Below are 12,851 nucleotides of genomic sequence, written 5' to 3' on the forward strand. Positions count from 1 at the left end.
GTTCTTCCCCTCAGACTTTCCTTGCCAGTTCACCATCACAGTTTTGGTTAGAACACATGACAAAGTGCAACTGGAAAATGTTACTAGTTCTGTTTGTCTTAATTAAATACTCTTTATTCTGGCATTATTAAAATTTACTTACCTGAAATTTTGTGCTGAAATTTTATCATGTAATATTAGAAACTATGTTGTTATGGGGTGGTGGTTGTTGTTTTTTTAATTAACTGGCTTTGTTTAAAAGAGGCTATGTGTGTATGTTGTTAGGGATCAAACCCAGGGCCTTACCAATGCTAAGCAAGTGCTTTACTTCCCAGCCTTACTCCCCTACCCTTTAAAAAAGTCTTTTAAAATATTTGTAGTTAGAAGAATCAAAGTTCTTACTTAACGGTGACGGTGATGAGGGGAGATCACCTTTGTGCTCCTGGATACCAGGCTCTTGCCCCTGGTATCCACCTTCCCCCAGACTAAAGCACCTTAACCCTAACCCAGGAGTCCACAGGCCAGCCCCCTGGAGACTAAACCTTATTTGTATCATAAAGAACAGGGTAAAAATAAATAAATTAATTTTAAAAGTACATGTAAAAGTGACTATTAGTAATGCCCCATTTTAAAATGATTGGTTAGGAAAGTTGGAACATATTCAAGGTTAGCTTAAAGTATTATTTGAAGAAATATAATGATTTATCAAAGTGATTCTGGCTAGACTAACATGGTAAATATCAGACTTTTGAAATTGATTCTAGCTATACTAATTATATATGCATGGTCATCTTCATGAAAATGTTACAAGAGCAGCATAGTAGTGTTTTTTGCTGCGAAAGCATCACTTTGAAAAACATTACCAGATGGTTTTTACTAATATAATTCAGGCATAGTATTAATTCATCAAGAGGCATGCATTTTTATATTTCTACATATTCAATCTTTTTATTTTTTTACCACTTTGTAGGTTTTGAAACTATTTTTATTTGTTTTGTTTTGTTTGGATTAAAACCAGTGGTGCTTTACCACTGAGCTACATCCCCAGTCAGGGTCTCACTGAGTTGCTGAGGCTGACTTTAAGCTTGAACTTGTGATCCTTCTGCCTCAGCCTCCCAAGTAGCTGGGATTACCTGTGTGCCACCAGGCCCTGTAAAAACTATTTTTAACTATTAACAAAAACAATTAGAATCCTAAAGGCCTAAAAATATTCATGTTCATATGTCAAGCATCCATGTCTTCATACCTGTGTTGTTTTCCTTTTAACATATTTGCCATTTTTTCTTTAAATATTTGTAATTCTGAGGTGGAAAGGAAGTTACAGGTTTTTAAATGCACACACCTAAATTTATCTTTTGTCCCTCAAATTTCTGAGAAATTGAATTACTTATGGGAAATTCTTTCTAAGTATTCATTGAGAAAAGGAGTTAAATTATTTTTAAAAGTTATTTTTTAACCATATAACCCAGAAGGTACCATACAGGGGACTGTGATAAACAAGCCAACAGATTCAGGTCCACATCCTGACTTTTGGAATGCAATGAATCACACCATACCAAAGCATGAATTTGGATCAGTGCTTTTATTTTAATTTGTTTTGTGGCTTAGATTTTGCTTTGAATTTACACATCTTAGAAATGAAGGATATTGTATTTTAAACCCTTGTTTGTTTGTTTTTAATATAATTTTGGCCTGAAGAGTTAAATGAAGCCTATGAATGATTCTTCTTCTCATGGTTCTTCAAAGAATATATTCAGATATATGTTACCATCATAATTATTTTCAGTTTTTTTCCTCATTATTAGCAGAAGGGGTTGGATTGGGGTAGAGGCATTAACAATTTATAAACTCTTCTGGTTTACCCTTTTCTTCTACAGTCCTTTGGGAAGGAAGTTAAGAATGACAAAGCTTTCAGGAGAGCCTCAGACCAATTCTGTGAAAAGTTTGATTGGTTTTCTGAAGGAACATATGATTCTGAGAAATAGTTGCCAGAAATGAATTGTCATTGATTCAGTTCCATAACCATTTTAGTAAGCTAGTTTTTATTTTCTTTTTGATTTTTCATATGAATTTCATGATTTTTGAAATTCATCAGTAAACTTTCATTGAATACCTATTATATGTATATAGAACACTATTAGACATTATAATCAAAATAATCAACTGGAAGTTATGTTCCAGCTTTATTATTTGGTAGTATTTTTGATTATATTTGACACTTATTTAATCTGAATTAGGGAGATTTAGGATCCTGAGTTTGTCATAGTAATGAGCATTTTAGTTGCTCATTTAGGATCTGATGATAATCATGACAGCTAATCAGCTATAAAATGCTTGGTTAATACTATGTAACTGTTGTATAATTATTATAGAATTTCTTTCTTTAGAAATATACTATGTGGTAGAAAATACTTTCTAATAATTTTATTAAACAAAAGTTTTAGAAAAACCCTGAATAATAAAATTTTAAAACTCTCAAGAATAAATTAAAAACTACCTGATACAAATTCTGATATTTTTATCTGTATTTTATATCTATATGTGTCTTTAATTTATGTTATTTGGGAGACGGTTTTTGAGAAGCCACTTGTGATTGTACTTAATTATCAGGAGAAAGAAACTGAAGAATCATTTTGCTTTCTTTTTTATCCTATATGTATTATTTGGGGACACAGAAATTTTTGCTGTTTTATTTGGCTTTCCTATTACTCTTTCTTTCCCTATTTTCAGCCCATCTGTTTTGCTTCTCTTTAACCTACTTTTGTTCTTAGATATCATTGTACAGTTGAACAACAATTTGAATTTAGCAGTGAATTAAAAAGTTCTTCTAGGACTGGAGTTGTGGCTCAGTTATAGAGCACTTGCCTGGCATGTGTGAGGCCCTCCCTGGGTTTGATCCTCAGTATCACATATAAATAAATAAAATGAAAAATCCATTGGCAACTAAAAAATATATATTAAAAAAGTTCTTCTAGAACATAAATGGAAATGAGTGATACTATCAGTTTGATTTTCTTAAAATGTTGATATTTTGTATTATTGAGGAGTCTAGTTAGTTCTGTATCAAAGATAATTTACATGTCTGAAACACTCACTTGTTTTAGTGATTGTTGCAATTAAATGACTCAAATAGGTAAAAAGAAAGTTTCTCCAGATAAGATGGTTGAAATGCAAGCAAAAATTGATGAGGAGAGAAAAGCACTTGAAACAAAGCTTGACATGGAAGAAGAAGAAAGAAACAAGGCTAGAGCTGAATTAGAGAAGCGGGAAAAAGATCTTCTTAAAGCTCAGTGAGTTTTATTGAATTGAGATGAATTCATGATTTAAATTTCTAATAGTTTTCATAAGATATATAAGCAGGAAAATTGAATAGTAACTAAAAGCTTGATTGTTGTTTCAAGTATAGCTGTTCTGGGGTAGAAAATGCCATGTATGTGATATATTTCTAAAGATTAAATCTGTTTCAATTATTTAATCTCTGTGGGAGGAAAAATATTGGTGAGTTTGAATTAGAGGTTAATGAATTAAAACTACACAGAGGTATAGTTTTATAGAGATGTTATATAATTATTTTTTAATTTTGAAATTGTACATCTAAAATTCTTATCAAATTTTGGGAAATGCTATTATTAGAACAGTAGCTGATCAGTGAATTTAGAGTATTCTCATTTGAATCAATAGACAAGAGCATCAATCTTTGCTGGAAAAATTATCTGCTCTGGAGAAGAAGGTAATTGTTGGTGGTGTTGACTTGTTGGCCAAAGCTGAGGAACAAGAAAAACTTCTTGAAGAATCTAACATGGAGCTGGAAGAAAGGAGGAAAAGAGCAGAGCAGCTTCGCAGAGAACTTGAGGAAAAAGAGGTGATGTGACTTTTTGCTTTAAGTTTAATATTTGTTGCCTAAGTTATTTATCTTTTAATATCTATAATCTTAATAAAATTTTGAAATAGGGTGTGTGTTAGGGGGTTTAGGGATTGAACCAGAGTGCTGAGCTACATTTCCAGCCCTTTTTATTTTTTATTTTGAGATGGGCCCTCACTAAGTTGCCTGAATTGACCTTGAACTTGTGATCTTTCTGCCTTAGCCTCCTAAATAACTGGGAGACAGGCACTAAAAGCAGATTTATGGTTTACTTTGAGGATAATAGTCACTAACTTTTTAAAATAATTTAAATTTGTGTCTTAAAATGATTCTGAAGTTTACCAATTTTTATCATAGCAAGAACGCTTAGATATTGAAGAAAAATATACCAGTTTACAAGAGGAAGCACAGGGAAAGACCAAGAAATTAAAGAAAGTTTGGACTATGCTGATGGCTGCAAAGTCAGAGGTTGGTTTCTTAGAATGATCTACAAATGTAGTTCTGAATTTTTAAAAAATATTTATTGTTGTTGATGGACCTTTATTTTATTTATTTTTATATGTGATGCTGAGAATCGAACCTAATGCCTCACACATGCTAGGCAAGTGCTCTATCACTAAGCCACAGCCCCAGCCCTAGTTCTGAATTTTTAAAGAAGAAATTCCTTTGATTAAGAATGCATACGTAATCATAACATGAGCTTACAGTTTTAAAGAAATAAATAAAATACTTTGCCTTTATGTGCAATTTTTAGTTTTAGCTATCAAACTAATTTTTTCCCCAATTTTGACTAATAACTTGACATAGTGATAGTGTCAGTCTATTTTATTTTTATAAAAGAACTGCATAAGGTTTGACAAGCCAATGTCCTATGTCAGAGGAACTTTTGTACTCAAAATCTTATTTATTTATAATATTTTTATGGATTTTCTGGTAGATGGCAGATCTCCAACAAGAACATCAGAGGGAAATTGAAGGCCTACTGGAAAACATTCGGCAACTTAGCCGGGAGCTTCGACTTCAAATGCTTATTATTGATAACTTTATACCTCAGGACTATCAGGTAAGCAGGAAGTTCTCTAATCTAGATGTTAGTCACTGGACTTGGGTTAAAAAAAGGAAATAAAATTTGTAATTTAATTTAGCTATTATCTATAAAAGTTTCTTGAACAATGCCAGTTAACTTCGGTTAACTTCCCTTAATATCTAAATATCTAATTAAGGTTCCCTTAATATGTAAGTATCTAAGAATTTCTCTTCCATTTGGAGAACTCGGATTCATGTAAATGCAATCAGAATCAAGGTATAGGTCCAGTAAATAGAACCCCTAGGCTATTTTGCCTTGTTTATGGATGTTAATTTTTGTGTGTCTGGTTGGTAAAATGAGCATACATGAAATTTATCATTTTAACCATCCTTAATGTGTACAGATCAGCAATGTTAAGAATATTCATAATGTTGTTTAGCCATCACCACCATTCATCTCCAAATGTATGATAATTCTTAGTCAAGTATAATTTAAAAATCTTATCCTCTTTTTCATAACCAAAAATTCTCTTTCCAATTCATTTTAATCAACTTTGAACATGATTTTCTTAAAAATCTGTTTTGAATTTCAGACAAATTTGAATTTGTCTGAAAATAAGCCTTAGTACTTTTTCCTTTGGACCTCAGGTGTATAAAATTAATACTGGATACATAGCCCACTCTCTTTATTTGTCCTTGGATGGTCTGCTTTAATTTAGTTAGTTATTTTGTAGTGAATTCATCACCCAAAACAAAAGCTAGGACCTTGACAGTAACCTACTTTTAACCAAATGGTTTCCCACACTCTTCCATCCATGCTTCTTCCAACCAAATGTACCCATCATTCTGATTCCTGTGTTCTCATTCTCTTGACATATGTATATATGTAAATGTATGTGTGTGTATATATATACACACACACACACACACAATAGTGTACACATACAGTATAACATATTTGTGTGTGTGTGAGAGTGTGTGTGTGGTGCTGGGAATGAAACCTAGGGCCTCATACATGCTCAGCAAGTGCTGTACCACTGAATAATAATATCCCCGGCCCTATTTTTATATAGTTTAATAGTTCCTACACATGTTCCTAAGAATGTATATTTTAAGGGCTGGGGATGTGGCTCAAGCGGTAGCGCACTCGACTGGCATGCGTGCGGCCCGGGTTCGATCCTCAGCACCACATACAAACGAAGATGTTGTGTCTGCCAATAACTAAACAATAAATATTAAAAAAAAAAAAAAAGAATGTATATTTTAAAACTTAATAGAAATGGTATCATGCAGTAATATAATGTCTTGAAACTTTTGTCACTTAAGCATTCTATGACTATTTTTCAATAATTTAAATGCTATTAAATATTAAAAATGAACTGTCCTTGACTTTTAAAAGGAAATGATTGAAAACTATGTACACTGGAATGAAGACATAGGAGAATGGCAGCTAGTGAGTATTATCTTCATCCTTTCATGAAATAATGTGAACTACTTTCTCTGGACTAGAAATTGTGCTGGCTGCCGTGAGGTGGGAAGTGGTCCAGAGGATCAATCAGATGAGAATTTAGTAGGGCATTTAAGATGGTTTTCTAATTAACTGTAACAGAGATCATGTGGTAGAAATGGCCTAGATTGGGAGATATGGAACTGATTGACCTCTGGTTCCTTTTCTGTATCAATATTCAAATCATGTTTTACTATTGAAACATCAGGATATCTCACAGTAGTTTGCCTAATTCACAGTACTAATTACTAATCAAGACATTTCTTCCCCACCCTTTCCTTTTTTTGAGAAATGTGTTGCCTATACAGGAAATAACATGAGGAAGCAAACACCAGTACCTGATAAAAAGGAGAAAGATGTAAGAATACTTTTTTAAAAAAATTACACATATTTCTTTATAGGAATGTGGGTCATTACAGTGTGCTATTAACCTGGTATCTGTTAATCAGCTCTGCTGAAAAGTGGGCTCCTCTAGGATGGAGCGGTTGTTAGGACAGTTCTGCTCACTCTCAGGCTTATCCTGATGGCCAGCTTATTTCTGTCATAAGAATGGCCTGGAGACACTCTTTGGAATCTTCTTTTCACCTCTCTAGGTCATGGGGATATGGTGAAAGACAAGAATGCATCTGCCTTCCCTTTCAAAGTTTGTTCTAGTTGTAGGTCAACAAGAAGAGGAACAAGGTTTAGGGAAGTTAGTAACAGTTTTTCTTTATGTCTGAGGAAATTTATAGTGTTTCAGATGTTCTAATTCACCAAACTTTGGTGAATACATTTCAGATATTGGAATTAGAAGAAGTCTTTAAATATTTATTTAGTTTTATCTTCTCTGGTTTTTTTTTTGCTAGGTGTTTGTTCAGTATTTTACATCTTCCCCTAAATCTGGTTTAACTTTTTAAAGAGTATCTGGTTTAACTTTTTCTTTCACTAGCCCTTTGAAGTAGATCTTTCCCATGTGTATCTTGCCTATACTGAGGAGAGTTTGCGTCAGTCTTTGATGAAATTAGAAAGGCCACGGACATCAAAGGGGAAAACAAGGCCAAAAACAGGGAGAAGGTAAGGACCATCCTTGAATCCAATAAAATGATGATTAATACACTTAGAGGAAACTAAAATTTATCTAGCATGATAAATATTTTGGTTAATAAGTTAAAAATCAAATTTCTTATGTAGTCACAATTTGAGCAAGTAAAATCTGACTAAAGAATTAAGGTCTTCCAACTTCTTTAGTATACAAATTTTTGCATTCTTCAGCATTTAGATAAGCAGTTTAAAAACTTTCATGTGCCCACCGAAGACACACATGCAATATTAAGGAATGAAGCAAATCAGTTCTAAGAAACACAAGTTCTTTTAGATCTTGTGTTTTACTTTTCCACTTTTACTAGAAATATTTTCCTCTTAACTCTGCAGTTACTAGGAAATATGACACTACAAATATGATGGTAAGATAGTTGGTCCTGGCATAGTAGAAAGTAGCTAGTGGAGGGGACTGGGGCAAGCTGGAGAGCTGTGCTTTTAAAAGTTCCTAATTAGTTGTGGGAATAGTGGGCCTGTTGTTTCTGAATCTTCTCTTTTCTAAGGAGAAGCAAGAAATTCAGATTATTTACATGAGATCCCTCAGTTTTTAGTTACTTTTTTATTTTGTAGACCTAAAACATCAAATTTGATGAGCTCTTTGGATATGGCTTCCATAATGTTCATTTATAAATATGTACCTTTTTTTTTTTTTTTTTTTAGCTTAGCTTTAGGTTAAGCTAAAAAAAAACAGTGTGGGCTAACATTATGTGAGCCAAAATCAGCATCTTTGTATACCAGAAATATCCTGTTGTATCATAAAAATTGTAGATAGCCATAAATCTAGGCAAATATACACAATAAATGGTTCATCGATATTATATTACATGATATGTTCAATGTGATAGTCCTCATTAGAAATACATAATTCATTGTGCTGGGCTTAATTGCATAAACAGTACAATAATATAGCATTTCCATCAGTCCCTACATAGGTATCTGTGAGTTGTTGCTTAAGATGATTTGTGTCTAATTCTTACACAATCCACCTGTGCCATTAGCATAGCCCAAAAGAGATTAGTAAGAGATTCCAAACTGGTAGCGTGCAACCCACTTTACGTGGCCACATCGTCTAGTCCAGTTTTGGACACTAGCATCTCCCCAATCTCTCACTACTCTGTATATTAGGGTGTGATGTCAGCCAATTTCCAGATTCTATAGCCACCCCATTATTTTTCTACTACATGTTGTAAAGTGTTTGCATTTTTGTCTTTTTAAAAGCATTCATGTTTTCTTTTTTTCTTCTTCAAACAGAAAGCGTTCTGCAAAGCCTGAGACAGTAATTGATTCTTTACTTCAGTAAATGTTATAGAGTCAAAGTCACAATAAAAATTAGTGATGTTCCTATGCCTGGACAAATCTTTAATTAAAACACTGAAGACTTCTGTGTAATTTCATATAATGAAAACTATCATGATATAAGACTTGGAAACGATGATTTGCATAATTTTTAAACATATACATTAAGTTAACATATTAAAATTGTACAATTGATGATTGTTCAGATTGTTATACTACTCTTGAACTGTACTGTACCAGAAAGTTGGGGGAGCAGTTCATGCTATAGAGTTGCAATTTGATGTAATGTAAGTCTGTTAGCTATTTACCCAACTACTCTATATTTAGATAAATAATTTCAAAGTACAGGGAAAAAAAAAGTATGTCCTGTTTTGCATGTAGAAAGTAGCAGGTTGAATTACCCTATGTTGTGCTGCTGTATGTGAATGTTGGGCTGCACATGTAAGAAATGACTCTGTCCTAACACCAACCCTGTTGGCCTGTTCATATATATTTTATTTTTTATATTAATATCCATTGAATTTAAGTATGAGATGACTGATCTTATTCATGTTCTGTAGAAAATTTTGTAATTCAATGGTCAGTCCTCGCAAGTATACATTTTAAAACCAAATATTGAAAATATATTTCATTTCAATCTCTTCTGACCTTTTTTACTACTTTGAGTTCAATTAAATACACTTTTTTTGTTGTTCTGGCTTCATCTTCTCTTGAAACATTGAATTGTACAAACGTAAAGGAGTATCTTTGCCTGTATTGTCTATTTTTAAAAATTCTCTTTGAAGTATGATTTGTGTATGCTTTCCCTTGTATAAGTTTTAAATTTTGATGGAAATTACCTATATCCCAATTGAAAAGGGCTTTTATTTTCCAGAAAATGCAACTAAGTCAGAAAAATCTTTTTGAATCCTTGACCTTTAAAACATTTTATTTTTCCAAGTGTTGTGGTGCACACCTGTAATCTCAATGACTCAGGAGTCTGCAGCAGGAGGATCATAAGTTTGAGGCCAGCCTCAGCAACCTAGCAAGACCCTGTCACAAAATTTTAAAAAGTAAATAAAAAGGGCTGGGGAGGTAGCTCAGTAGTAGAGTGCCCCTGGATTAGATCCCAGTACCGCAAAACAAAAACTAAACACCACTTTATTATTTTTTAAAATATTATATAAAAGAAAATATTTTCTAAATTTCTTCTATTGATAAACCCAGTTGGACCATATTCCTCTCAATATAAAAATTATATTTATTTATTTATTTCATAGTAATCTAAGTAATAGATAATTTGTTTTTGGTTGGCTACTTAACAAAATTTTAATTTTTTTTTTGTAAAAGTTTTTCTATTCTTAAACCACTTAGTCTTCTGTTCTGTGAGTTTTAAAATTTCATAATCAACCCTGACATGTGTGAGTTGCAAAGGTTTTGAGACTTCTCAAGTTAGGATTTATTAAATTAACATTATTTAAATAAGTTTGATTAAACATTAGTTTAATAATTATACTGGGGTGTTAGAGTTGTGTTAGAGTGGTGGTAAGTGGAGGTAGAATACTGGTGAGGTGGTAGTAAAAATGTGTCCATATGTTTGAAGTACTTTTTGGAAGTGGAGTCCTGAATGTCCTGTGTGGTATTTGCTAGGTAATGAGAACTGCATTTCACTTGGCAGCATTTTCTTTGTAGTGTATGAGAGAGTTAGAAGTATATAACTTTGCTCCGAGGGGCATTGTTTAGGTACTGTGAAGACTTGAGGTGAGTATGTCTTGTCAAGACTTTATGTGAGTAGAATATCTTGGTAATTGTAAAATGTTTTTGATGATGCACACTTAACTTTAGTAATTAGTCTACAGATATCTTTACCTGTAGGAAAAAAGTGACCAGTGCTCTTTCTTTTTAAAAGTCCATGTTTCTAGCCTTCAACAGTTTATTTAATAGGAAAGGAATACCTTTTGAATTAAGCTTAAAACATTATAGAAATTTAAGCCACAGTGTGTAAAATATTTTTTCTATCCCACCCCAACACAAGAACAAAAAGAAATCTATGAAGTGTCAAATGTTGAGAAATTCTTGAGCAGCCTGCTTTAGCAATTTATTAAAAAAGGAATTAATGCTAGAACTGATTCTGCTAGATGGACATTAAATATTTAAATATACCAAAATCAAATATTCAAGCCAGGTCTGAATATCCATTTGAATATATAGGACACTGACTTCAGAGGTATTCATTTAGCTCCAGTCACAGTAGTTCTGTTTTTTTCACATTTACTGTGTTTTATTTCACAAATGAAATATTTTATAAATTCAGTGTTAATTTCCTAAAAGAATATACACGAACAAAATTTGCTCATTATTTGAAGTAAATGTGCAGATTTAAAATATCACAAATATATAATAGGTTATTGAACAAATATTCTCTTTCCCTTTAATTTAAAAAGTAATATTTATTTATTAAAAGGGGCCTTGCTACCATGTTTAGTTTAAGTATGGTCTTCAGTAAACCTTGTAATTATATATATATAGATAGTTGTAATTTAAAATATAAAATGGTATTCCCCATTTGTGCTTAGATTCTTGTGAAGTGTAAGATTCCTTAAGGGGGGTGGGGGACTTCTGCATCTACACATTTATTGCACTAGTAAGAATTCATTTGATAAGCTATTTCATGTACTTTTTAGAAAAAGAAGAATTTTTTCTTTAAAAAATTTAACATTACTTTGGGGGAAGGAAGTGTTATAATATCATCTGTAACATGTTTCTTAAATTATTATAGCTTGGGGGTTTTGTTTTTGCTTCTTTTTTTAGTCTGTTTTAATATCTTTCCCCTTAATTCCTTTTTTAAAATTAGAACATAAGTAATTATACAGTATATAGTCATTATGTAGTGGCACATGTGTTCCCCTTAATTTTTAAGGAAAGTCCCTCTCTTTCCTACAGGGCTGTGAATTAAGGAATGGGTAGAGTTTACATTTAAGCACGCCAGTGTCTGCCCAATTTCTTAATGTATGCATTTATTTTCCTTTTTAACTTTTCTTTTTTCGTAAAATACTACAAGAAAACATAGATCTTTTCTAGTGCCTTTGAACTTAACTTTAGTGTAATTTAAATCCTTAATAACTTCAATAGCATTACTAACAATACTGTATACTGGCCAAAATTACAAATTGTACAAGTTTGTTGTGTTAAATTTAAAAGCCACACTTTCATGGTATTTCATGTATAAATTGTATTTGTTCAAGTTGTATATATCAATATTGTATGTACACATGCAGCATGGTTAGATAAGAAATAAAATCTTTTACCTTTATAAAGCCTGTAGTGATGGTCTTTTTTTCTGAACTACTTTTATGTTTACTTTGAGCCTGATATTAATGAGCAGTTTCTTTGTGCTTAACATCTCAATTTTGTGTGGTTAAAAGAGGCCTGTGTTTTTAATTTCACACCCAGAAATTCTTAATGTTGTAGGTCTTTTAAACAGAAGTCATGAAACAAATTAGGAAGAAATTTTTTGGGGGGAGGAATACTGGGGTTGAACTCAGGGGCACTTGGCCACTGAACCACATGCCCAGCCCTATTTTGTATTTTATTTAGGGGCAGGGTCTCACTGAGTTGCTTAGCATCTTGCTTTTGCTGAGGCTGGCTTTGAACTCGTGATCCTTCCTTCTTCCTCAGCCTCCTGAGCCACTGGGACTATAGGAATACGCCACCACACCTGGCAGAAGTATTTTTAAATGTACTTTTTCTCATTGATAAAATTTCCTTTTCACCAAAAATATTTTAGCCAATTTTTGTTATCCTTTTCATTAGGTTATGGAGAACAAAAACCAGTTTTTAGGTCATAACGTAAAGAAATGTGTATGTAGAAAGTATCCCATGGAAAGTCAGGGGCAGTGTTACCTACTGGTAACAAGACCATGATCTCATTTCAAAACTCTTCATAAGCTTAGAGCATCTCCAAAATAATCATAGTTCTTGGATTATATATTATCAATTATATTATCAATCACATGTTCTTTTGACAAACACCAATTACTAGGCACTGTGCCAGGCAGCTATCAGAAATTCAAAGTGGGTCTGGAGAAATTTTGGATTTGTGGACTAGTTTCAAAGGAGGACTTT

General features: G+C 32.5%; 1 protein-coding gene across 2 annotated transcripts in view; it reads left to right on the top strand.

Annotated features, from left to right (window-relative positions):
• Kif3a (kinesin family member 3A) overlaps positions 1-12,043 on the top strand; it is a 44,483-nt gene extending 32,440 nt beyond the window's left edge. For both annotated transcript variants that reach the window (XM_071612103.1, XM_071612102.1), the window contains 8 exons: positions 3,113-3,269; positions 3,661-3,841; positions 4,199-4,309; positions 4,779-4,904; positions 6,267-6,320; positions 6,664-6,732; positions 7,303-7,427; positions 8,703-12,043. In XM_071612103.1, the coding sequence (XP_071468204.1) occupies positions 3,113-3,269; positions 3,661-3,841; positions 4,199-4,309; positions 4,779-4,904; positions 6,267-6,320; positions 6,664-6,732; positions 7,303-7,427; positions 8,703-8,751 (872 nt within the window). In that variant the 3' untranslated portion in view covers positions 8,752-12,043. The remainder of the gene's footprint in view (positions 1-3,112; positions 3,270-3,660; positions 3,842-4,198; positions 4,310-4,778; positions 4,905-6,266; positions 6,321-6,663; positions 6,733-7,302; positions 7,428-8,702) is intronic.
• Positions 12,044-12,851: the final 808 nt, after the last annotated feature.

This window comes from Marmota flaviventris, chromosome 5 (assembly GCF_047511675.1).
Source record: "Marmota flaviventris isolate mMarFla1 chromosome 5, mMarFla1.hap1, whole genome shotgun sequence".
NCBI classification, from domain to species: domain Eukaryota; kingdom Metazoa; phylum Chordata; class Mammalia; order Rodentia; family Sciuridae; genus Marmota; species Marmota flaviventris.